General features: G+C 46.3%; 1 protein-coding gene across 6 annotated transcripts in view; it reads left to right on the top strand.

Moving 5' to 3' along the window:
- PTPN3 (protein tyrosine phosphatase non-receptor type 3) overlaps window positions 1–26,861 on the top strand; it is a 110,065-nt gene that overhangs the window by 9,581 nt on the left and 73,623 nt on the right. For 4 of the 6 annotated variants that reach the window (XM_082627659.1, XM_082627655.1, XM_082627653.1 and 1 more), the window contains one exon: window positions 25,671–25,825. In XM_082627659.1, coding sequence (XP_082483785.1) covers window positions 25,688–25,825 — 138 coding nt within the window. In that variant the 5' untranslated portion in view covers window positions 25,671–25,687. Of the gene's footprint in view, window positions 1–8,160; window positions 8,714–15,602; window positions 15,711–25,670; window positions 25,826–26,861 lie in introns of those variants that run through there. The other 2 variants (XM_082627654.1, XM_082627658.1) reach the window with 2 other exon arrangements.

Below are 26,861 nucleotides of genomic sequence, written 5' to 3'. Positions count from 1 at the left end.
CATTTTTCCAACAGCATTTGCTCACTTCGGGTCTCTGTGTCACCTTTTGGTAATTCTCGCAATATTTCAAACACTCTACTGGCAAAAGATAATGAGTCACTGAAGGCTCAAATGATGGTTAGCATTTTTTAGCAATAAAATATGTTTAATTAAGGTATGTATATTGTTTTTTAGACATAATGCTGTTATACACTTAATAAACTACAGTATAGTGTAAACATAACTTTTATATGCACTGGGAAACCAAAAAATTTGTGTGACTCGCTTTATTGCGATATTTGCTTTATTGTGGTGTTCTGGAACGGATAAAAATGTGAAGGTATAGAGATTTTCTGGGGCATCCTAGTCTTGTGGACTTCAAGAACATGGTCCAGTGCAGTATAGTGTTTTTATAACTCCAGGCATTGGTGGCTTTAAGGGAAAAGCCAGTTAGTGAGAGTATCTAGTTATTAGAATGCAAGATACTAGCACTTACTGAACTTTGGAAATTTTTCTGGTTAACTGCGATATTATGTTTACTGGTTAAAAATGTTCTCCCCCACCCCACCCAGGCATAGCTATGTAAAAGCATTGAGTTTGAGGTCACCTTTTACAGGACAGAGAGGGTCACACAGTGTCTGAACTGGAAGGGACCTCAGAAGAACCTTTTCCAGCTTCCTCTGTTTACAGATGGGGAAACTGAGGCATGCTAAGGGCACACAGATAGTCACAGAGCAGGGACTGGTACCTGCATCATACAGTTTCCAGCCCCCAGATCTTGGGTGTGTTTTCTAGATATCATCTAAGGAAGTTTATTAAATAGACTGTATATTTCTATCATTTTGTTAACATCTTTTGGCATTTGTCTAACTGTAGAAATAAGCTGTATTGGCATCAAAGTATTAATAGTTGTGCATTTCTTGCTCTTTTATGTAGAAGTTGCTAGGCTGATTTTTTTTTTAATTAATTTATTTTTGGCTGCATTGAGTGTTCATTGCTGTGCTCAGGCTTCTCATTGTGGTGGCTTCTCTTGTTGTGGATCTCGGGCTCTAGGCATGCGGGCTTCAGTAGTTGTGGCATGCGGGCTCAGTAGCTGTGGCTCGCGGGCTCTAGAGCACAGGCTCAGTAGTGCACGGTGCACGGGCTTAGTTGTTCCGCAGCATGTGGGATTTTCCTGGACCAGGGCTCAAACCCGTGTCCCATGCATTGGCAGGTGGACACTTAACCACTGCACCACCAGGGAAGCCCTGCTAGGCTGATTGCTGTTTTTCGTTTTTATGTAAGAAGATGATATATACCTTCCATTGAGTTTCTGTATTCTGTACTAGTGTTTCTCAAACTTGAGCACATCAGAATCGCCTTTTAAAACACAGGCTGCTATGCCCCATCCCCAGAGTTTCTGAGTCAGTGGGTCTGAATCAGACTCAGGTGAGGCCTCAGAATTTGCATTTCTTTTTTTTTTTTTAGCTTTTTTTTTTTTTTTTTTTTTTTTTACTTTTTGGCCAGGCCGCGTGGCATGCCGGATTTTAGCTCCTCGACCAGGGATCAAACCTGTGGCCCCTGCAGTGGAAGCTCAGAGTCTTAACCACTGGACTGCCAGGGAAGTCCCATAATTTGCATTTCTAACAAGCTCCTCGGTGATGCTGCTGGTCCAGAGACCGGGGACCATCCTTTGAGGATCGCTGCCCCAGGCTGAGTGATAGTCCCAGATGGTGTGCTCTGTGCTTTACAGCCAGCTGGGCCCTCCTTGCTGCCCATCCAGCCCTCCGTCCTCCCCTGTTGCTCCCATGCCAGCCAGCCTAGCTTCTCCACTCTCGCTGGGTCTCCTACCTGTTGCCCTCCCCTCTCCAGATGACCCCACCATCTGTGGCCCTGGGATGCTCAGGGCTGTCTGGAGGGAGCTTCCTCACCTTTCCCCCTCCCTCCTTCATTTTCTCTTTCTTCCTTTCTTCCAGTTTGAGAAATGAGTGTCTCTGGCTCTGGCTTACCTCTCCACTTCCAGTTGAAAACTGTCGTCCCATCACCAAAAAAAAAAAAAAAAAAGAAAAGCCTTCTCCCAGCCCGGCCTTACCATTAGGTCACCGCCCCATCACTCCCTTCCTTTCACTGCCAAGCCTGCTGGCGGAATAGTTTACAGTCGCAGAAAAGGATTGGCTCTCACCTCCCTTGACATAGATATGCTATTCAATTCCAGAAGTTCAGGTTTTCTATACCTATGCTGAAAGAGTTTTTTTTTAAGGGTTTTTTTTTTTGGCTGCATTGGGTCTTTGCTACTGGGCGCGGGCTTTCTCTAGTTGCGGCGAGCGGGGGCTACTCTTCGTTGCAGTGGGCGAGAGTCTCATGTGGTGGCTTCTCTTGTTGTGGAGCATGGGCTCTAGGCAAGCGGGCTTCAGTAGTTGTGGCATGTGTGCTCAGTAGTTGTGGCGCGCGGGCTCTAGGGCACGTGGGCTTCAGTAGTTGTGGCTCAAGGGCTTAGTTGCTCTGCAGCATGTGGGATCTTCCCAGACCAGGGATCGAACCCGTGTCCCCTGCATTGGCAGGTGGATTCTTAACCACTGCGCCACCAGGGAAGTCCCAGAAAGAGACATATTTTTTTTATTTGTGGTAAAATACACATAATAAAATGTACCATTTTAACCATTTTTAAGTGTATATACAGTTCAGTGGCATTAAGCACAGTCACATTTGTGTGCTACCATCACCACCATGCATCCACAGAACTCTCTTCATCTTACAAAACTGAAACTCTACCCATTGAATACTAACTCCCCATTCCCTCCCCGACCCCCCGACCCTATCCCTGGCAACCACCCTCTACTTTCTGTCTCTATAATTTTGTCTACTCTAGGTACCTCATATAACTGGAATCGTGCAGTACTTGCCGTTTTGTGACTGGCTTATTTCACGTAGCATAATGTCCTCCAGGTTCATCCATGTTGTCACATGTGTCAGAATTTTCTTCCTTTTTAAGGCTGAGTAATGCTCCATTGAACGTACATCAACATTTTGTTATTCAGTCATTTGTCAGTGGACGCCTAGGTTGCTTCCACCTTTTGGCTATTGCAAGTAGTGCTTCTATGAACATGGGTGTACCGAAGGACACAATTCTGATTAAAGGGGGCTTGCAACCTCAGGTGAGATGTTTAGGCATTTATTTATCTAGCAGCCTCAGCTTTATCTATCGCCTGCATCCTCCAGCCCATCGTCCCCAGGCTTCCCCACCTGCCCCTTGAGCAACACTACCCTTGCTGTGATGGCCAGGAACTGCTCACTTGTGAAGATCAGTGGCATTTGGTCACTCAGACCATTTGGTCTTTGTGCCGATGCCCTCCTGCTGGGACTTCTGTGATGCAGCTCCCCTCCTGCCTCCCCACCCACCCTGGCTCATCCTCTGCTCTCTGGCTCCTTTTCCCTCTGTTCTGTCGTCCTGCTCACCCCCTTCCTGGGTGAGCACACCTTATCCCATCATCAGGGGTTCACAGGTCTGCTCCAGCCTGGTCATCTCTGTGTGTATCACATCTGAACATCTCCCCCTCAGTGTCCCCAGGTCCCTCTTCTGCACGTGCATGTCCAAAGCAGAGCTCTGCACCTTCCTCCTTAAAAATGTTCTCTCTGTAAGTGACGTGTCTTCCCGCATAGAAACCCCAGGGTCTCCCTTCACTCCTACAGCTGCCCTGGACAAATCCCTCCCATCACACCTCAGCCCCTCCTCCAACCTGCCCCTCCTTCCCCCCACTAAAACTGGGTGGGTTCACACACTTCTCCCATTTGCCTCTCTCCCCAGTGGGTCCCTAACATTTATACCTGCTTCATGTTGTTGCCAGAAAGTGTTCCCTGCAGAAGCACTAAGATCACCTCTTCTCTGCGGGTCCCATGTCACCTGGCTCCGTCCGGCCTTGCTTTCCCCCTAACCCTGCTGGTGACATGCTGTAAGCCAGGGCTTCCCAAACTTTAGTGCTAACATGCAGATTCTGATTCGAGGGGCCTGGGGGGTGGGCCCTGCCTTCTGCGTCCTTAACAGGCCCCCCAGGGGGTGTTGAGACTGTGGCCAGAGACCACATGTTGAGTAGCTGGACTCCAGAATAGATCTGTGTATAACAAATAAAGTGTGTATCACAAATAAAGTGTTTTTAGTCTATAAATAATGCAGGAATTTAAAATTTTTGTGTTGTAATTTTAACGTTTTCTGTTTTATACAAAGTTAATCTTAAATTTTTTCGATCATAAGGCAGATTCCCTTGTTGCAGTGATTATTTGCTACTAAAAGACATTTTCAAAGACTAAGAAAGGCTTTAGTTCCTTAAGAGTTACCATATAGGTCCAGGTGAATGAATATATGGGGAGTTGAGAACGTTTCCCCATTAAAGGGGTACATGTTCGGGGTCGGGCTCCCCTTGTGAGCATCCCCAGGGCAGAGCCCTTCTTTTCCTCAGCTCCATCCCCAGGGCCCTGCTGGGCCTCCTCAGGATGTGGGATGAAGGGTAAGGAGGCAAGTCTCAGCCCTCCTCTTGGAGATGATGGTGGAAACTGGTGATTTGATGTGGGAAGACTGGGCTTGGAAGGGAGCCCCGTCAAAAGAGGGGAGGGAAAGGGTTCTTGGCAGCTGGGCCTTGTTGAGGCCTGTTTCATGACTTTTAATAGGGTTTTGCTGTGGAGGAGCCACTTGGGAGAAAACTGCTGGTGGAGGTGTCCCCTGGTGCTGGGCTTCCTCCTGGAGAGGGGAGGAGAGGGGAGAGGAGGAGAGGGGAAGGGGAGGGGAGGGGAGGGGAAGGGGAGGGGAGGGGAAGGGGAGGGGAGGAGAGGGGGAGGGGAGGGGAGGAGAGGGGAAGGGGAGGGGGAGGGGAGGGGAGGAGAGGGGGAGGGGAGGGGAGGAGAGGGGGAGGGGAGGGGAGGAGAGGGGGAGGGGAGGGGAGGGGGAGGGGAGGGGAGGAGAGGGGAAGGGGAGGGGGAGGGGAGGGTGGGCAATGGAGCCGAGCAAACCTGGGGGGCTCTGACTGCATTGGCTGCTTCAGGAGGGTCGGAGAAGCATGTCTCAAGTGGTGAAGGATCAGGTTCGTGAGTGAACGGATGGGGTGGATGTCAGGGAAGCGGGTAGCCGTTGGGGGCCAGCCTGCTCCAGAAGCTTCACCGCTCCTGCTGCCCCATTAGTCTCAGCAATTTAGTCCATCGTTGAAGGGCTTCATGATCTGGCCCCTGCTTGCCTCTCCCACTTGTTCTGTGACTTTCCCCCTGGTTTCTAGGTCTGGCCAAAGGACTGTTCCCAGTTAAAGTAGGTGTACCACCTCCTCCTGAGTCCCGTGGTGTGCACTGTTGTCTCTTGGTGCAGGTCGTAAGCTGGGGCTGTCTCCGGACCCCCTCTCACTAACTCCGTGACCCCAGCGAGCCTCCTGACGTTTTGATGTCATTTCCACAGTGGGGGTGACAGGCATCCCCGCCTCACAAGGCTGGGTGAAGATTCCAGGATGACAAGGGCTTCTCCCAGTGGCACCTGATGATTACTCAGGAAGTACTGGTGGTCCGTCACTGCCTGCCATCTGTCCCTCTCAGTGAGCTTGTCAGAAGGACCGTAGCGTGACACTTGTCCCCAGGTGGAGCCCCCGTCTCAGATGGAGAGGGCTGTGACCCATGCATGCTGCCCTGGACAGGGTGGGGCCAGAGTGGTGCCACTGTGGGGTGGACGCTCTGGGGGTGGTGTGTCAGCTCATTGCGTGGATGTTGAAGACACCAAGAGATGGCAGCTGGCAACAGAGTGAAAGGAGGAAGCTGAAGGCCTGGGGGAGTTGAAATGGGTCGGAGAGCAGGGCCTCGAGATTGTGCATTCCTAATGGCACCTGGGTTGATAACAGTGCCGCCAGTCTGGACACCACCGTGAGTGGCATTGGTCAGGAATATGACACATGGTGGCGAGGCTCATGGAGAAGAGCATATGGAAGAAGCAAAATAAGCTCAGCTGCATGGCTGTCTACCCAGCCCCGTGGAGCACATGCACCCAGGTGTCTGGGGTGTGGAGGGTTAGATGGGAATCACATTGTGGGTGATGGACAAGGGGCAGCAGGGGCCCCTGCAGTTTTGGGGATAAGTGTTGGGTGATTTGATTTTGCCGTTTGATACTCCATCTTTCCAGGTGTAGTTTTGCCATTAGAATCCCCTTAAAAGGTATTTCTATGGGCTCGAAGATGAGCTGTGGTCACACCCTAGACAAAGCCCCAGCAGCCAGTGGCACACACCTGACTTCACAGAAGCAATCCCCACACTGGAAGGTGATTATTTGATTATTTATGCATCTCTCTCTGACTGAGACAACCTCTTCCTCACCTCTGAACCCCAGCACCTGCTGTGGAGCCTGGCCACAGCCGGGACTCATTGAATGTCTGTGGCGTCATAGGGGGTGAGCTCAGAGTGTTCACGCAGGAAGAACACATAAAGCCCTGTGACTGAAAGAGCGGGGGAACCAAGCACTGAGTCAGGTGCCTGGGAGAGTAGTGGTGTGGTGTGGTGTGGATGGGAGAAGATGGTGTAAGCAGTCAGCAGGACCTCAACTAAAAATGCCAGGACTGTCTTCGGAAGATAGAACAGGGACTCGGAAAGGATGAGTGCTGGGGATTTGGATTTGGGCATCCGTTGTGAGAGTTGGGCTGTGAGTTTTCTGGAGTGGTGGAGGCTTCAACGGGAGGATGGGAATTTCAGCCAAGAAACCACTGGTTTGATCCAGGATCCCAGAGCAAACCTGATTTTCTGCTTCCTTCAGGAGAGGGCAGGTGTCCAGATTTATGCAAATTGAGGATTAAGAAATTTCTCCCTGTGCATCGGTGTGCCATAAGCAGTGCTTCCCAAGGCTGGGTGGAGCCAGCAGGTTGAGGCCCATCATGTGGCAGGGGCTGGAGACACAGCTGTTGGCATGTTGAACCTCAACTGTGGAAGGAAGGGCCCCCTGAGGCGGGGGTCTAACTCCCTGAACCTCAGACGCCCTGTGAGGTGGGGTCCTCAGAGGCCCCTGTGAGTTGGGGTCAACCTTATTTTGCTGAGAAGGAAATGGAGTCTCAGAGAGGTTCGGCAACTTGCCCACAGTCACACAGCTGGGAGGCAGAGGAGTCAGGCTACAACGTGGGTCTGTGGGTCAGGGGAGTGTCAGGTGGGGCAGCCCAGCCTGGGAGCGGGGTTTCTGGGGGAGGAGTGACAGGTATGGCAGCGGGGCCAGGGCTGGGGCAGGGTGGGGAGGGCTGCGGGTACCAGGCGCTGGGGGCAAGCAGGAGGAAGAGGAAGAAGCAGGGTCAGGTGAAGGCAGAAAGGGGCGAGGAGGTGACCAGGTGTCACGGGAGGGAGGTTTAAGCAGTTACACACCCTCGGCTCCAATGAGGTATCAGGTGACAGCATTTTAAGTTCTATCAGTTTGATTTTTGAACTCATTCTTGCTCATAGAACACTTAGGCACTACAGAAAATTTGAAAGAATAGACAAACTAACAGTTTTCACGGTCTTGTGAGTTCCTTCATACTTTATACAATGACTTAGAGTTCTGGTCACACTGTAGGTACAATTTTATAACCAGCCTTTTTTACTTAATATTCTAAGGTTTTCCATGTCATTATGAAGTCTTCATGGACATCCGTGGCTGTTTTATGATTTACTTAACTGGCCCTCTAAGCTTGGAAATTGGCTTTTTGGTGTAATTTTCAACGTTGCAACGTTATATCTTTGCAAATAAAACTTTCATGTATGGATGTATCCTGACAGTAGGTTCCTAGAAATGGAATTATTGGTCAAACCACCCTCCCAGCATTGTTGGAATGATACGCTGTTAGGAGTGCTGAGGCGAGCCTTCTAGGAGTGCAGGTGTCAGCCTTGTGCACACTAGCTGTTCACTCAGTGCATGTGTGTGTATTTCACAAGCATTTATTAAGTGCCTGTGAGGAGAGACTCCATTTTCTGTGGCCAGGTCAGCACAGTAGCGGCTGCCGGCATCTTGGGCTTGGCTAGGATGTGTGGGAAGTTTGGTGGCACATGATGTCCCAGCTCTGCCTGCCCAGGCGCCCAGGACGGGCAGCGCTCTGTGGCTGCGGGGTTCAGGCAGTGCTCACGTGCGAGTCTGGAGCTGCCTGCTTTCCCCACTGTCACGCTTAGGGACATGGAAGTACTGAGTGTGATGCTCCCCATTTTGTCCTTTGATCCATGTCATTCGCAGATACTCAGGCTTGCTAGGCACTGCTCCAGGTGCTAGGGGCACAGCAGTTAACAACAAAGCCCCTGACTTTAAGGAACTTTCATTCTAGGGGGAGGTAGGGACATGGGAATTGGGAGGAAACAGTCAGTGAACATATTTGATATGTCTAGCAGTGATAAACGCTAAGGAGAAGGGTGCAGTGAGAGGTCTGGATGGCCTCACTGATAAGATACCTGGCTCGCTCTAAGACACTTAGAGCGAACCAGGTGGAGGATGACTGAGAGAAGGGAGTTCCAAGCAGAGGGAACAGCAGCTGCGAACACCTGAGGTGGGAACAAGCTTGTAACAACTGGGTACAGGGCAGGGGCAACGTGGCCGGAGCAGAGAGTGAGCAGGTCATGTGCTACGGGAGGCAGAGAGTGAGGGGGCCCTCGTGTAGCAGAATGAGATCCAGGACCCGGAGTTCATTTTTCCATTGGCAGGTTTTGGAGCCAAAGGACCATCTGGAACAGTTGAAGCTAACCTGGTGCTTTTCCTGGATTTCCAGTGGGTGATCACGCAGGCCTGTGTTTGGTGGGAAAGCTCTGGGAGTGGAAGCCCAGGCTTTGGGAAGTCACTGGCTCCGTCAGCCCTTTGGTTTCCTCCTCTGTGCGATGAAGGACTTGAACTAGGAAACTGGTAAAGGCGTATTGAGCTTTCCAGGGCTGAGACCCTCTGCCCTGTCTTCAGTTAAGTGCGCTGGTTAGATCTTGGATTGTTTTAGTTGAAATAATAAGAATATGTAAGTGCAATTGTTGATACATATTTACTTCTTAGTATGGTTGGCCGATCAGGTTTACTTTGTTACAGAGGAGTCTTTCAGCCAGCTGTGGGTGGTCTTATAGTAGTGATGAGAAGCAGGTAGGGGATGGAGGATACTCCCCCCCACCAAGTGGTTTATCCACTCAACTGTCCATTTATCCCACGGTTAATTATTGAGCACCTGCTGGGTACCAGGCACTGGGTCGTGGTCTTTAAAAGACCCAGACCCTGACTTCATGAAGTTCACAGTCTAGTGCAGCAATGCTAGCTAGCTCTGCCAGAGGATCATGGTGGGGAGGGACCCTGGTCAGAAAGACCAGGGTGCCTCCTACCTCTTGCCATAAACAAAAATTAAGTCAAAATGGATCAGTGCCCTAAATATAAGAGCTAAAGTCATGGAACTCTTAAGAAAAAACAGGGATAAATCTTCATGACCTTGGAGTTAGCAGTGGATTCTTGGATATTACACCAAAGCACAAGCAACAAAAGAAAACTAGATAAATTGGACTTCATCAAAATTAAAAACTTTTGTATCTCTAAAGACATCAAAAAAGTGAAAAGACAGCCTACAGAATGGGAGAAAATATTTGCAAATCCTATCTGATAAAGGTTTAACATTAAGAATATATAACAAACTCCTATAACTAATCCAAATTAAGATAAACAACCCAATTTCAAAATGGGCAGAGGACTTGAATAGACATTTCCCTAAAGATCTACAAATGGCCAATAAGCACATGAAAAGTTGCTTAATATCAGTAGTCATTAGGAAAATGCAAATTAAAACCACAGTGAGATATCACTTGACATCTTTTAGGATGGCTATTATCAAAAGTATAGGTAAGGATGTGGAGAAATTGGAACCCTCTTATATTGCTAGTAGGAATGTAAAATGGTTCAGCCTCTGTAGAAAGCAGTTTGGTGGCCCTTCAAAAGGCCAAACATAGAATTCCTGTATGACCCAGCAATTCCACTCCTAGGTATATACCCAAAAGCAGATGTTTGTACAGGAATGTCATTGCAGCACTATTCACAACAGCCAAATGGTGGAACCAGCTCAAGTGTCCACAAATGAATGGATAAACAAAATGTGGTCTCTCCATACAATGGAATATTATTCAGCCTTGAACAGGAATGCAGTTCTTCTACATGTTACAGCATGGATGAACCTTAAACATTATGCTAAGTGAAGTAAGCCAGTCACAAAAGGACAGATATTGTATAATTCCACTTATATGAAGTATCTAGAACAGGCAAATTCATAGAAAGTAGATTAGAGGTTGCCAGAGGTTGGGGGAGGGAGTAGGGAATTATTGCTTCATGGGTGCAGAGTTTCTGTTTGGAGTAATGGAAGAGTTCGGGGAATAGATTGTGGTGTTGGTTGCACAACATCGTGAATGTAATTAATGCCACTGAATTGTACACTTAAAAATGGTTGAAGCGGCAAATTTTATGTTCTCTTTAACTACAGTTTTAAAAAGAGACCAGAGCAGGTAGTGCTGTGTCTGGGGGGCGTCCGACTTTGTTAGGAGCCACTGGGTCTGGGTTCCGCTCTGTGCCGGGTCACCTCGGGCATGGTCCTTGCTGTCTTTAGCCTGAATCCCTCTTCTGATGTGGGAGCTGGACGAGATGACACGTGTAGTCTCTGGTGGGTCACGGGTGGTCAGGAGATGCCTTCCCATCCCCTTTCATTCCATCCTTCCCAGTGTAAAAGGATTGTTCTGCCTGGTAGAAAAGACAACAGTAAATCTGATGGTTTTGCCCAAATTATCATTAATTGTCTGCTCATCTGTTCTGCCTTTTTCTGTCAGGGGGTGGTCTAGCCCCTTCCTGTCACCCTGTGGCCATGCATCTTTGGTGGCTGGGGTACTTTTTCCTCCCTAAAGCAGGGCTCATCTGGACCCAACTTGCTGACTGACATTCGTGCCTGCTCTTGATCACTTGCTCCTTCTTCCCTACTCTCGTTTACTGTGGGTCCTTTTGGAAGTCTGAGCCCTCCTAATTAGAAGTCATCTGAGCACCTAGCCATGGTTATGGTTCCACTTGGTGGAATACTATAAAACTGTAACAGAAAATGCCAGTGAAGTGTTTGAAATACCCGGACAGATGTTCCATTGCGCAGTGATGGGAACGAGTAGCCTGTATGATTATATAGACACGGTGAGTACAGAGTAAAAAACAAACTAAAACCCTCCCAAAACAAGACAGCGCTGTTGGTGTTACGTGACACGAGCGTGTCGTAGCAGCTGGTCTGCTGAGCCGCCCGCTCCTCCTTCCCTCCAGGGTTAGCTGCCTTCCGGCGCTCAGAGCCAACTTGTTTTTTTCACAGCCATGGAGGTAGGTAGGTTCTGCGCTGGCCAAGCACCTCCCTTACCTGTATGAAAGAACTTCGAGGTTTGGATGTTCTGAGGTTGTCCTGGATCCTCCTGGAGACCCACTCTCCTGCCACACTCAGGATCTAGCTGCCCCCCCCCCCGCCCCCGTTTATCACTTACCCCCACCTTGTGGCTGCCCTCATGAGATCTGTTGCTTGGAGCCAACATGTGTGCCCCAAAAGTGAGCGGGCAAGGATCTGGTTGAGCTCAAGTTCATTGAGAAACCCAGTCTCCTGGGGGCTGCAGTGCGCCTGGGCCTGCATCAGGAGTCCTCCAAGTTCTGAGATCCTTGGAGGCAGGTGCCATGGAAGGGGACTGGCCAGCCACTCTCGGGATCTCCCTGGAAGGAGAGCTGTTAGTCATGGGGTAGGAGAGGCCCAGGCCAAACCCAGGGCTTGGCCTCAGGAAATGAGGTGGCCCACCCTGCTCTCCCGTGGTTAATAATTAACCCAGGGTGGCTGCCTGTCGAGCTGGAAGGGCCTTTAGACATTCCGTGCACTCACTCCAGCCTACGCCTTTTGTAGAAGTGAGAGGAAGTCACTTACTGTGTTTCCACAATTCTGACAGATTCGTGTTCCATGTTTTAACTTCTCTGAAATCACGATCTTCACAATCAAAGGGTACTTTGGATGTACTGTTCCTTTAAAATAACTCTTCTGAAACACCTGTTGTCATTTTAGAACAGAGGGAAGATGGTAATAAATACCCGGTCATTACTCAGGTTTCTTCTGATGTTGCAGAGTTAGAGGCAAAAAGGGTTTTTCTGGACCATTTCCTCCCTAAGAGGAAATTTACCAAAATGCGAGCTGTGGGGAGTGTTGATGAAGATTATCTCAAAGGGTAAGAACATACCTGTGGTCAGTAAATTGCAGAAACAATAGTGATTAAGTGGAGCCTTTTCCCTCCAGTGAATCACCTGTAATTCACCTTCCTCCATCATGCAGGACAGGGAACTCAGTGGGGAGGTGTGTGATGCCCTGAACTGGGCTTGGGACCCTCACCCCATTTGGCGGCTGACTGTGTGACTTGGGCAGGGTTCTCTGAGTCTAATCTACCAATCTGTGAAATGCGGACAGCTGTAGGAACCTTGGTTGCTCCTCAGGATAGGAAGCCTGGGAATGGAAACGGCCCAGGGAGTAAGACGGAGGCGGGTGGAAGGGGCCGTCATACAGGGGCAGTCCTCAGAGTAGCTGGTATTACGTGTCTGCTGTGGGCCAGGGCCTCCACGGGGTTAGATACGAGATTGCTGCTCCTCAGAATTACTTACGGATGATGAAACAGACGGAAAGTTAATTTGTCCAAGGTCCTATCAGCTTGGGAGTGGCAGAGCAGAGACTGGAACCCAAGTCTGGTTTATTCCTTCAGACCTCCAGTCGGCCCTGGCCTGCTGAGACCCCTGGCCACCCAGGGCCCCCAGGCAGTGGTGTCCCTGGTCAAGTGGCTTGAAGACTTCTTGAGATCAAAAAATGGATTGTATGTCTGTATTCCCAGCTCCCAGCATGTGGAAGGTCTCAGTACAAATAAATAAAGGCAGCAATAACATATATTATTTTCATTTCATTATTCCTAAATACTATTCTGATTAGCATTTTGGCACGCCTTTATACTTTTTTTTTCTTTTTTCTTTTAGAGTTAATGTGGTTTCTTTTAATTAATTTTCTGACCCCATTCCTACCCCCACCCATCTCCAAGTCAAAGCCCTGGAAATCAGACTAGGCTACGTAAAAATAAATTTTTATCTTGGTCTCTAGACCGCCAGCAACCAGTAGGGTCACTGTACCTAATATAACCTGAGATGGCCCCTCGGATTAAAACTTTACAGGCAGAGGATTTTAAAGCTGGAAGGAAATTTAGAGGGCTCTAAGCTGGGAAACCCAGCTAAAAAGAAATGGAGTAGCAACTTCCCAGGTCACTTCGCTGATTACAGACAAATAGGGCGGTGCTGGCGCAGGGGGAGTATTTTTCTGTGCTTCCTTGAGATAAAATTATGGTGAGGGCTGCTGGTGGTGAGGATTGGGTTTCTCTGGCCAGGCTGCTGCTGGCTTCAGACTCCTTGGCAAGAGCAGAGCTGGCAGGAAGGTCCAGTTGTGAGATTCCAGCTTCTTGGCTGGGATGTGCTGCGATTAGCACATCTCAAACCTTTCAAAGTGACTTTGGCTGTTTTCTTTTCTGAAGGCTTCTGCTGCTTTTGGCTGTAAAGGGGTGGGGGCTGGAGCCTAAGATAGAAATATGGACTGACACCCAAATGGGCGTGTCTGTGCCCCAAGGGCAAATATTAGCACAGTATTTTTGTAAAGTTGATGCAATTTGATTCATGTCCCTGTAGAGTAAATTTATTCTATCCTGTTTTCCAGTCTGTTTGGGGCCCAGTGGAACTATTCAAAGGGAGAATGAGAAGAGACGGGTTGCTTAATTTTAGGTAGAAACTGCTCAGTATAAGACAGATTCCATTGTCTGTATTTTTAGCTTTACATACTGCTTTTTGTCTTCATATTGTTTTACCCTCTATTTCATAGTTTGATGGACCATTTTAGTTTTTCTCCCAAGATGGAGGTATCCATTTAGAATTATTTCCCATGAGAAATCCATTTAAGAAATCCAGTTTTGGACAGTGCCACCTTGAGTGGGTTTTGGCACTGTCGAAACAGAAGTCATAATAGAATCTTGGTCCTGGAAGCTGGAAGTTCATCTCTCCTACCCCTTCCAGTGCCAGCCTGCCCTCTGCAACTTACTCACCAAGGGCCATATCCACCTTCTCTGCTTGATCACCTCTAGTGACAGGGAGCTCCCTCTCTCCCAAGGTAGTCCCTTCTGTATTTGTGCAGCCCTGAGTGTTCAAAAGCTCTTCCTTCTGGTTTTTTTGTTTTGTTTTGTTTTTTCCTTCCATCTTCCACCTATTTAACCCTTTGGGTCTGAAACAGTCAGTCTAATCATGGTAGGAGTAGTAAGTACCATTGATCTGGCCCTGCTAGGGCCGGCTAGTATGCATACATGTTACCTTCAGTGCTTAAAACAACCTTGGAAAACAGAATTTCCACCTTTCTATAGATAAGGACACCGAGTCTCGGGGAGGGTGAGTGATCTCTGTTAAGTTCACACAGCTGGTAAGTATAAGCTGGGGTTCCAGTCCACATCTCTGCTTGATTCCACTGAGGCTGACCTCCCACAGCCTCATACCATATCCTAATTCCCCTTCTGTGTGACATCCTGGATTTTTGAAGAACCTAGTCTCCTCCCTCAGATTTCTCTAGGATTTCAGTTATTCCTCAGACACTCCGATAATAAATCCGTTTCTATGGGGTTCCTAAAACGTGCATGTATTTCACCTCCTGGCCTTTGCACATGTAGTGTGCAGTTTCCGGACTGCCCCTGCTTCTACCCGGCTAGTTTCCCTTTATCCTGCAAGCTTCCCCATGGAGCCTTTGTGTGCTGGTCCCACCACCCACCCCAGCCTACCTGGCTTGGGTTGGGAGCCTACCTGCTGTTCCCCTGGCACCCTGGGCTTTCACCCCCCTTAGAACTCGAAACTCCAGGCATCTGTGCCTTCCCTCACCCTACTCCCTCGGCCTGGCACAGAGCAGGTGCCCAGTAAGTAAATACTGAGTCAGTAAAAGGTACGGAACTCCTGCCAAAGTAATAACAAAAGCTGGAAGTAATCATAAACAAGATGGATGGGTCTGTGAAACTGTGGTCCTAGTCCCATGCAGGGATTTGGCTTGGAGGCTGTTGACAGCTTGTCTGGTGGTAGGTCCCACAAGTCATCTCCCCCAGCGTGGTTTGGTTCAGTCCCTCAACAGCTGGCAGATGTCCCCTTTCTTCTTCCAGCAAGAGGCAGGCTTGCTGGCCTCTGCAGTTTCTGGGTTCACTGATGTGGTACGTAATGGGGGAGTTGACCAGTCACTGTTCAGACATGCTCGGGGTGGGGAGACTGGGACACAGCCCTTCTCATTTCTCCCCAGTGAAGCATCCACGTGCATGGCGAAGTGGCTCCAGAAGGCTTGGGTCCTGTGAAATACGTGGTTTAACACTACACCATGATAAGCTTTCCCTAAACATTTTTTTTTAAACTTCTAAAAATCTCATTTAAAAAATCTCATGAAAATGGTGTTAAAATTTGGGAGACTGGTCCCCGGGAGGGGGCATTATGTTTGGAAGGGGTGTGAGGCAGCTCCTCCAGCCTTCTTGAGAAGAGCAGTACTCTTACACTTGGGATTTGTGCTTTGTTCCTCTGTGGTACTTCAAGAAAGAGGAAAAAAAAGAAGGTGATGACGTCATTTAACGTCCTCACAGGTCGAACGTATTTTCTGGTCGCCTAGGAGCAAACCCTGTGTTTCAGGTGCTAGGCGGCCTCTCATCACAGCCCTGGACACTCAGCTCGCGGGACGTCGTCAGAGGTTGGTTTCTCTTTATAGCAACATCACCTCTGTCCCGAAATGCCTGCAGCTCCCACAGCATTCTTGGTCTTGCCCTTCAGGGAGCTTAAAACTGCTTCTTGTTATCCTCCTGGTATCAAGTATAACTTTTCTTTGGTTAGTTTTGCAAGTGTCATGGTGTCGAGCCTATAAATAAACCCAACTCCATAATAAGAAAACTATTTGACATTTTGAAGTTGTACGAGAACAAGGGCGCTAATTACAGGTCTCCATTGGAACACAACTGATCCTACAGATTACCCCACCCTGCTTCTCAGGGGCTACCGGTTGGAGGTCCACTCCCTGGGCAAGTTACCGGCTCTATGGAGTAAAGGATTTGATCCCAAGATGGTACTTGTGGAGTATTAAGATTAATAATTGCAGGGGTGGGGGAGGGATAAATTAGGAGGTTGGGATTAACATATATACACTGCTATATATAAAATAAACAACAAGGACCTACTGTATATATAGTACAGGTAACTCTACTCAATTTTTGTAATAACCTATATGAGAAAAGAACCTGAAAAAGAATATGTGTGTGTGTATATATGTGTGTGTGTGTGTATATATATATATATATGTATGTATTACTGTATCACTGTGCTGTACACCTGAAACTAGCACAACATTGTAAATTAACTATACTTCAATTAAAAAATAAACTGAACTAGAAAAAGAAGGATTAATAATTGCAGGATAATTTGGGTATTAAGCTGTGGTGTTAAGGAGACTTGTGTGAGCATTTTCTCCCATGCGGCGAATAATGTGAAGTCAGAGTTAAAAACTCATAAATGCATTCACGGAAGCATTTTTTCTAAATAAAAGGCATTAAATACTTTTATATATGCATACCCAAATTAAAATTAAGTCTTGTGCACCAATACTTCCATTGTCAGCTGTGATTATTGTATTAATTAGCAGGCCTAAAGTTTCAAAGATGTTATTTAAAATTTTTTCGGTGTATAGGCCCAGGACAAGTTGGTTTATTGGCTTTACCATTGAATTAGCAAAATGAAAATGCCTCCCTTAATGAATAGATTTTTCTAATTTAGTAAGTATTTAGTAGTGATTATGTTGACATTCTAAACTAGTTTTTAAAATAAGTTAGTATATTTATCTTTGTATTATTATGCAGTGTTGTTCTTTGGAAATTAAAGCCAAGTAAGCAGGAAAAAAATGGCAGAAGGTAGTCTTGATAAATTTACAAAAACTATAGTCATGAATATAAAATTCCATGCACCAGTTGTATGGTACTATGGTTATCAGCTGCACATAATATAAAATTAATAAAGTGAAATCATTTTTTTAAGATGTGGGCATGTCACAGATGAACTAAAATCACCGGTTTTTAATTAGTTGGAGTGAGTTTTATTAACATTTGCAAAGCTAATAAATCATACAAAATGCATGTATATCTTTGTCTCTTCTTCCTTAAGACAGTGGTAGTTGACTGTCACCCACTTATGGGAGTGTGCATAACAGAAGGCACTGTAGTCTTTTTTTATAACTTGGATATTATGAATTGTTAAGAATTGCTGTCTGTGAAAGACGTGAACTAATTTGAACAAATGGAGACGTCTGGTTAGAAAATATCACATGATAGAATCCTTTCTGAACCGGATTTCTGTTCATGTTGCTTTCTTCCTCTGTTAGGACCACAGCAGTAACTCCAGCACCAGCATATAGACTGGAGTCTGCTATTTCAACACTGCCTTAAGGAAGTGCTTCCCCAGACTGAGTGATGGGGCAGCTAAGCTATAGACAACCCTCTTTGGCTCTGGGAAGCGACTTGTAATATAGACGGGAAAACTGACATGGGGTGCTGACCTAACCAAGCCCCTGACTGTAGGCACAGATGGTCAAAACTGAGAGGAAGTATCTGATTAAGAGTTTTCCACTGCCTTGGTGCTCAGACACCCTGCATCAGTGTCCCCTTGGGATGCTTATTACAGATGCAGTTTCTACCTGACAACTAAAGCAAGGCAAGGTCCTGGTTGGGATCTTGGATCAGGAGGAAAGAAATAAAGGGACACCATCAGAACAATTTTCAAAATTTTAGCATGGACTATAATTGCTTTATTGATGTTAAATTTCCTCAATTTGATAATTGTACTGTGGTTATGAAATGTCCTTGTTCCTGGGAGATAACCTGCTAAAATATTTAGAGGTAAAGGGGCATGATATCTACAACTTTCAAGTGTTCATTAGAAAGCTTTGGGGGTGTGGTATGTGTATGTGCAGGGGAGAGAGAGAAAGCATATGTGACAAAATGTTAAGTTGAATCCAGGCCAATGGGGATGTACGGGAGTTTCATTTTTCTTGCAGCTTTTCTCTAAGCTCAAAAAAATTGCAAGTTTTAAAATGCAGTCTCCTGGGTTCTTACTAAACCAGACTCTCTGTGGGTGGTACCCAAGAATCTGTTTTTTTGTTTTGTTTTGTTTTGTTTTGTTTTGTTTTGCGGTACGCGGGCCTCTCACTGCTGTGGCCTCTCCCGTTGCGGAGCACAGGCTCCGGACGCGCAGGCTCAGCGGCCATGGCTCACGGGCCTAGCCGCTCCGCGGCATGTGGGATCTTCCCGGACCGGCATGTGGGATCTTCCCGGACCGGGGCACGAACCCATGTCCCCTGCATCGGCAGGCGGACTCTCAACCACTGCGCCACCAGGGAAGCCCCCAGATGATTCTTAAGTACACTAAAGTTTAATTTAAGTCTCTGGTTAAAAAGTCTCCTTTTAATCACTGTTTCTTTTTTAGCAACTTAAATATTAAGTATACATTCTTACAGTTTGATCTAATCTTGATCTAGTGCTTGATAAATGATAAATCCCCATCCAGATGTTTGTAAGTTTTATCTTTAGGAGGGAATACCCCCTAATTACTTACTTCAGCAGGGTGTAAGGAACACTTAGGCCCAGGCTAAGAACAGATTGGAACTTAGAAGCTGGCCCTGTGGGAGGTGCAGCCAAGAACCGGAAAGTGGTGGTTTTCCTGTCAGTATGCGGCGTGGTCCGGAGTGATGTGAGTGATTATTAAGGCCCCTGCTGGCCCCACCCCAGCCCAGACTCGGTTAGCCCATGATGCAGCCCAGCTGCTGTGTTTACAGCGAAAAGGAGGAGGAAGCAATATTGGTATTAGCAGCTAAACAAATAAAACATTTATCTTAAATACATTACATACTGGTATTTGAGAAACTCATAATCTGAGTCAGCCGCCTAGCATGACTGATTGTATATGAATGTTTATTACTTTTCCATCTAGAGATCCATCTTCTGCTGATCAGACATCTGTTGGGGCTCATAAATAGCCAAAAACAGAAAAAAAAAGGGAAGAACGCTCTCCTGAGTTCCCTAGGGAAAGGGAGGGAATTGGGTGACAGAGAAGGCCTTATATATTCTGGGAGACTTAAAATGAGCTGAAACGTGGATGATAAACGAGAAAGCATAACTCTCCATGTTTCCCTTGAGGAAGAGGGAGGAAAGCAGAAAGTCATGCTAGGAGGTGAAGTGTGTTCCTCTGGTGGTCACTAGGTGGTAGCATTGGCCTAAGTCAGCTTGAGGATGATTCAGGTTGATTCCTTTAGGGAGCCAGCTGTGGTTCATTTGCGTGGTCTACTCACAAATTAGGTGTTTTAAAATCAGGACTGCTTTGTTCTTTTTTTTTCTTTTTTTTTTTTTCTAACTGAAACTTTTGCACTCGAGTTAGAGATCTAGCTCTTATTCTTAAAAACAAGGGTATGAAATAACTTTAACACTTCTTTTTGAAGTGATCAAAATGGAGTTGGGTTGCTTTCTGACTCTCTAGTGGAGAAGACTACTCCTCTCCCTTCTTCCTGCCTGTGGTTCATTGGCTTGTGAAAAAACAAAGGTCCCCAGGTCAGCCTGTAGACCGTCAGGAAACAGAGCATCACTTCTTCCCTGTCTCGGGCTCCAGGGCAAGTGATAGAAGCCTTGTGAGCCAACCCTGACCACGAGGGCACCCATGCCCCGGGCAATGGGCTCCTGCTTCGGGGTCCATTGAGTTGGTAAAGTAGCTGACAGGTATATCACATCTACAACAACTGCGGGAAACACTAGTACAGTATACCTGTAAGTATGTGAAGTCAGGATTGCGCTACAAAATCCAGAATCTACAGTCAGCACCTGATGGCACTGGAAGCTTAGCATTGTTTTTGTTTGTTTGTTAGTTTGGGCAAATTATGCTCAGAGACTGAGGCTGTCTTTACGGATAATTTATTTATCCTGTGTCCACTGTGGGAATTATAATTTTTAATATGTCACAAGCCAATAGCATACAGGATGTTGACTGAAAAAAAAATGCACAACCTAAAAGTTGAGCATTATGTTTTATTTGGCAGACTTTCTGAGGACTTCGAGCCCAGCAGGTAGCCTCTCAGGTAGCCCTGAGGGACTGTTCTGAAGAGGTATGGGTGGAGCAGGATATATAGGGAGTTTTTTCAGCAGTGACCAAGTATTCGGAACTTCACACTGTTCATTTAAGAAAACCAGATATCTCAAATTAAGGAATTCAGCGCTTTTCTATGTATGGGAAGATGCAAGAGTCCGGGCTCATTGAAACCATTCCTTTGATATGCACCTTAGCTCTTTAGGGCCAGTATCCAGTTCTTTCCCATCCAGAGTTCCCTAACCGTTGGGTGCACCCGTTGAGGGTGGCTGCAGTGGCTGAGGGCCTGGCAGTGGGCAGCCCCGTTTGTCTCCACCCTGAGTTCCCTCAGGGCTCACCTTCAGGGGCAGCTGTAGTGGCTTGATGGCTGCAACATCCTTTGTTCACTGATAGGGCAGGCAACGTTTTTCATTCATACGAATGATGTCTCTTAATAAGCCAAGAAAGAAAGAACATACTGCAAACCAACGACACAGTGATTACACTGGTGTTCCAGGCAATGGGGAGATGAAAGAAAAATTCCAGGTTTAGTTGAGATGTACCTTTCCAGGAGGTGGTTCTCATAGAGTTCATCCTTCCAACCAAAAGCTGCTGGTTTAGGTCCCTCACCTCTGGGGCATATAGCTTATGGGCGATTGCACCAGTGTTGCCAGGCAGGGTGGACTGCTCCGAAGGTTATTATTCCAGGAACCGTTACGTGGCTGGCACCACTGCCTATGAGGAGTAGCCTCGCCAAGGCAGGAACAGATGTCCCTTTTCTTCCTGAGACTGCTGCACGGTTTAACATCGCTGTTGACCAAAAGTAGCCTGGGCCTGGCAGGAGTAGGTGAGCTATTTAGATCAGCAAAGAGTAGCTTTGCCCAGGCCGAACACTCTCGAGTTGCTGGTCAGCCTCTTTGTGTTTAGTTCATCATGTGATGGCCACCAAGCTGTTACTGTAGTGTCAGTGACATGATGGTCCTCTCCACTACAGGTCCAAGAGTTGGATAAGAAAGTCCTAATAGCCAACTTCAACGCCAATTCATCAAAACAGGCTATTCAAAACAAGTTCAAACCACACTTTGTCTGAAACAAGCTTTCACAGCATGGATTTGAAATCATAAGTCAGTACACAGCAGATTGTTTAAAAATGCCTTCTATTGAGTGGTATGTGTCACATTGTGTAGGCATTTACACATGGTGATCCTATGGCTCATGGCATGTAGTGGGCTCCCACCATCCCATTGCACTGAGATGTTGCCTAGGTCTGTAATGTTTTGCAAGTATAATCTTTGTTAAAAACTACAGTCACAGTAGAACCTCTATTGTTATTGTGCAAAACAGATTCTAAAGTTGTAACTGTTGTGTTTGTTTGTTTGTTTGTTTCTTAATGCAAAGAACCAGCTGGGCTTCCTTGTTGTAAAGTGCATCAGCTGCAGATGAAATCATCTGTGGTTGGAGAGGCCAGTGTGTTCCTGGTTGGGTTGTAGCTTTTGTTTAGAATTAAGAGGCTTATAAAGGAAGCCATAGAAACCTCAAGTTCCCTAATTGCTGCGGTACAGGAAACAGGGTTTGTTAGTCATCATCCATTGTCCTGACCGGATTGTTTAAGATAAAATTTCAAGACAATCGGAAAACACCACATGACTCAATTATGTGGTTATTCAGCATCAGGCTTGCTCTTATTAAGGTTTGCTTTGGGAGTAATTGTGGGGAGAATGTTTCTGCAACTTTCGTGAAACAACCAAATTATGATGTGAAATAAAAAAATTATGATGTTGGGTCCCAAGCCCTTTATGTAACAATCAGAGATCATGAGGAGGAAAAAGTAGGTCTCTTCTGGGTTGCTGGTCTACTTGAGTTTGTCAGTAGATGGCTACAGGATCACGCTGGGAACACCATTAACCCTGGTTAAGTTAGTAAGTTCCCACGGGTATACACGCTGGCACTGGACACGGAGCTGCTCAGGTGAGAGCGGTGTGAAAATCAGTCCTACCTTTGCTGTGTCAGCCCATGTGACTTTCATTTGGAGGCTCCTGTTTGAATTCACCCTTGGTTTTTTTCTGTCCAGGGTTGTGATGTGATTTGCTCTCAGTTTTAGCTGCTCTGAGCAACTGCCCAAGTCCTGCATGTATACCCTCTGAATGGCTCAGATTTTGTGGAACCTATACAGTTGTCCCTCAGTTATCTGAAGGGCATTGGTTCCAGGACCCGCCCCCCTGCAAACCTTGGACACCAAAATCTAAGGATGCTTAAGTCCCTTATGTATAGTGGCATAGTATTTGCATATAACCTATGCACATACTTTAATATACTTTAAATCATCTCTAGATTAATTATAATTCCTAATGCAGTGTAAATGTAAGTAAATAGTTGTAAGTATGACATAAATGCTATGTAACTAGTTGTAGGCTCATGGCAAATTCAAGTTTTGCTTTTTCCAACTTTCTGGAATTTTTTTTTCCTGAATATTTTTGATCCGTGGTTGGTTGAATCCAAGGACATGGAACCCTTGGATACGGAGGGTTGACTGTGTTCTAAGTCTGACCATCTGAAACACCACCCTGAGGTTCCCTGAAAACCTGCTCCACTCCTCTAGCCGATGCAGGCCTGGCCCTTCCTTAGAGGGCTTCCCAAAAGTAATGTCATTCTACACCGCACCTCAGAATGCTGAATCACCATCTGTGGGTGGGGCAGGGACAGGCATATTTTCTGGAAGCTCTCCAGGTAATTCTGATGTACACCTCCCACTAAGAACCACACTTGAAATTGTCCTATTATATCTTTAAAAAAAATTTTGTAACCCACCCGAAATTCTTTAGACAAGGACTAAACAATAAATTTGACATTTCAAATTCAGTGTAGTTAAAGCAATTATGGAACACATTTGTTGCCTTTTGATAACTTTTGGTCTTACTCAGAAAATGCATCCCTGCTTCTGATGACATTTTCCCTGGAAAGGGCAAGGTGGAGGTGGTGGCGTGGGTCGAATTCTGTAAGTGACAACAAGTTCCCTTCCGCTGCCAGTCCCAGGAATCTTTTTTATTAATATTTGAGGTTTCCCATCCCCATCTGCAGAAGCAGGGAGGTTTTCTTGGAGCTTCTGAAATAGGATTAGGGGCCAAGGGCGCCCTTCTGTCCTGGGTGTATCTTCTACGTAGCTTTCATCCCCTCTGTGTTTTCACTGCCTGCAGCTAAGCTGTGCTTCTGTGGTTCCCTGAGGCTCGAGTCTCCTCAGGCCTCTAGTCAGCGTTGTCCTCACACCTTCCTTGCTTCTGATTTCCGAATCTTGATCTCTGGCCCTGGCCTGACATATTGGTGCTGCTTTTCTGGCTGTGTGTGACTGCCCCTCACAGTGTGGACCCTGGATCAGCAGCTTCGGCATCACCCGGGGGGCCGAGAAATGCAGGTTCTCAGGCCCCACCCAGACCTGCTTGCGTTCAGGTTTGCATCTTAACAAGATCCCCAAGTGATCTGTGTGCACGTTACAGTGTGAGGGGCATTGGTCTATGGGACACCACCACTCTGCGTTCTAATTGAAGCCTCCACTCTCATCCCATCCTTTTGTCCTGCCTGTTCCCACCAAGCCATGTTTGTCTATCAGGTTGTACAATTTTTTTTCCAGACTATCCGTCTTGGCTTCATATTTCATTTTATTCATTGATTCCTTCAGATATTTATTGACTGCCTACCAGAGCTAGGTATTGGAGATGCAGTGAGCAAGCCCAGACCCAGTTCCTGCCCTCGTGAAGCTCAGCTTCTAGCGGCAGAAGCAGATATTAAATACATCATCAGTTATAAATGTGAAATTATGATGAGCACTGTAGAGAGCCTATAACAAATATATGAGTCGTTAGGGATGCCAGGGAAGGCTTCCCTGAGGAGGTGATCCTTGTGCCAAGCACTGAGGCCTGAGTAGGAGTTCTCAGGTGAAGAAAAGCAGAAAGAGCTTCCCAGGCAGAGGGAACAGCATGTGCAAAGGCCCGGCTCATCATAGAAAGTTTATAGAGAATTTTTTAAAGAACATTAAATTGCTCTTAAGTCCTTCATCTTTATCTGCTCCTCCACCCAATCTTGTCAGATTTACACCTCCGTTCCTAAGCTGAGGAGCTGGCCTGGACCCTTGTCCCTCCCGCCGGCACGAAGTGACCATGTGCTCCGTTGCATACTGCTTTAGTCTGTTAGTCTAACACTTCACAATTGTATTCATTGATAAAACCGCTTTCATTACTGTTCCCTAATATACCATGCTCAGATTTTTAAACTTCTCTCTAATTCCCTCTTCGTTCATGTATTTTTAAAGTAAACTTTGTTGAAATATACATACAAAAAAAGAGCACAAATCATAAGGGTAGAGCTTGGTGGATTTTCACAAAGTGAGTACACCAGTGTTATTAGCACCCCAATTAAGAGATGGAATATAAGCATCCCAGAAGACCCCTGGACACCCCCCAGTCACTACATGCAGAGGTAACTGCTATCCTGTCTTCTGTTGGTTAGTTTTGCCTGTTCTGAACTTTATGTAAATGGAATCACGCTATACAGGTCATCTATTGAGTCTTGGATGCTTTTGCTCAACACAACACTAGAGGAATTCGTGTTGTGTGTCAACAGTAGTTCATTTATTTCCTTTGCTGGGTAGTCATGCATGGTGGGACTCCACCACAGTTTATCCGTTCTGTTGGGTCTTTTACAATTTGGAGCTATTATGAAAATTCTTATGCATGTCTTTTAATGGATAAATATATACTTTTCTGTTGGGAATATGCCTAAGAGTGGAATTATTTCACAGAATGTGCATATGTTCAGCTCTCGTAGACACTGTCAAACAGTTTTCCAAAGTAGCTGCACTAATTTACATCCTCACTAACAGTGCCTGAGAGTTCCAGTTACTCCACACTATGGCCAACCCTTGGTTTTGTTGGATTTCATCATAGCCATTCTGGTGGGGGTGTGGTTCTGTTGCTTTGAGGTTTTAGTTTGCATTCCTTTGACAACTAATGTTCCCATTTTCTACCTAGTTGTTTGTTTTTTCTCATTTTGATTTGTAGTAGCTCTTTATATATTCTTTGTAGTTATATATTACAAATATCTCTGTGGGTCTTTTTTTAAAAAATAGTCTTTTAATGAATAGATGTTCTTAATGTAGTCTAATGATCAATAAAATCTTCATATTTTAAATCATTTTTGCATCACATTTAGTTCTGTAAAACCTTAGAGGTGTAATACACAAATATATAAAGTTGTAAAACATTAACAAATTTAAAACCTGGGAAATATAAATTTAGAAGATTTAGACGAGGGAGATAATAAGACACAAATAAGCCATATAATTCTCTGAACGTGTTATAATTGAGCAATAAATATTGTTTAAAGCTGCTTAAAAGTCGAAACTCAGATGGAAACATGGTCTGTTATCTGGCTCTCATTTATCTGAGCTCTTGAGACAGTTTTGTGAGGGTCAAGGCAGACAGGTGAGGGATGGATGGAATGGGAGGTATGTTCACATGGAACTGGTAATTTGCACATCAGAGCTAACCAGGTGTGTCTTCTGTTACAGGTTATTCAACGATAGTTATGACCTCCCGGTTACGTGCGTTCGGTGGAAGAATTAATAACATACGCACCTCAGAATTACCCAAAGAGAAAACTCGATCCGAAGTCATCTGCAGCATCTGCTTTCTAGATGGCTTGGTACAGACCTTTAAAGTTAATGTGAGTTCTCCAAATTTAATTTTTTCTGAATTAATGCCCCTAAGAAATACTTTTCATCTGTTGGTTTATAAAATGAAGAGAAATTATTTTAAATTAAAAGCTTGAGGTCTCAGATCTTGTATGTTGAGATTGAACTAGAAATAACCTTAAAAACTTTGTCCATAATCTTACCTCTACCTGGCGTGTCTTCCCCCCTCTTGTTTGTGAACTGTGTGAGTCTTAGATGTTACTGCTTCAGTGACGTCTTTGACTTCCTGAGCTGATTCTCCAATAATGGTGCCCTGTGTGTGCTTTATTAGGGCCCCTGTCACATTGCATGAATAGTGGTTGTAATTATCTGGTTATATGTCACTCTTTAAACTGCGAGCTCCTGGAGAATGGCAATAGTGTCGTTTCCCCTGTGCCTGCCTCACAGCAGGTACTCATTAAATGTGCAAATGGTAAATGGTGGGTCCTTTCTGGAGGGTAGTGAGATGGTTAGCCTCCCAGATGGCAGGGCTCAGGGAGGGCCTGGCTTGTGCACCTCAAGCAGAGGCAGGGCTAGAAACGGGCTCTCCAATCCTACGTCAGCAGGAAGATGCCTGACCAGTAGCCGTCCCTGCTGCCGCGCCCCTCCCCAGTCACCACTGGGTGTTCGTGGCCTTTGCCTGTCTCTCCCATCCTCTGGCCAGTTCTAAGGGGTCGCCTCCAACCCCAGATTGGCTGCCAGCATCTGCCCCAGCCTGGAAAATTCAGTGTGCAATGGAAAGCGTCAGAAAGAGAAGAGAGGGTACCGGAGAACAACTGGGGGATGTTAGAAGGCCACAAGAATTTGAAGGGTGACAAAAAGTGGTCCCTGCTGGGGTCTTCCCCCACCCATGAGTTTGCCTCCTGCTGACCCCAGGTCACTGTGGACGTTGATGGCTGAGCAGGCAAGAGAAGAGGGCAGTGTGCATGAAGTCGCTGCACGGTGGCTGCTCTGTAGAGGCCCCGAAGTTCTCTTCCAGTTGCTGTAAACTGACAGCTTAGTTCAGACATGGCTCCTTTGTTAAAATTT

Source organism: Mesoplodon mirus (genome assembly GCF_964341445.2).
Source record: "Mesoplodon mirus genome assembly, chromosome: 1".
Classification (NCBI taxonomy): Eukaryota; Metazoa; Chordata; class Mammalia; order Artiodactyla; family Ziphiidae; genus Mesoplodon; species Mesoplodon mirus.
Note: the sequence above shows the minus strand (reverse complement) of the source record. Positions and strands in the feature narration are given on the sequence as shown.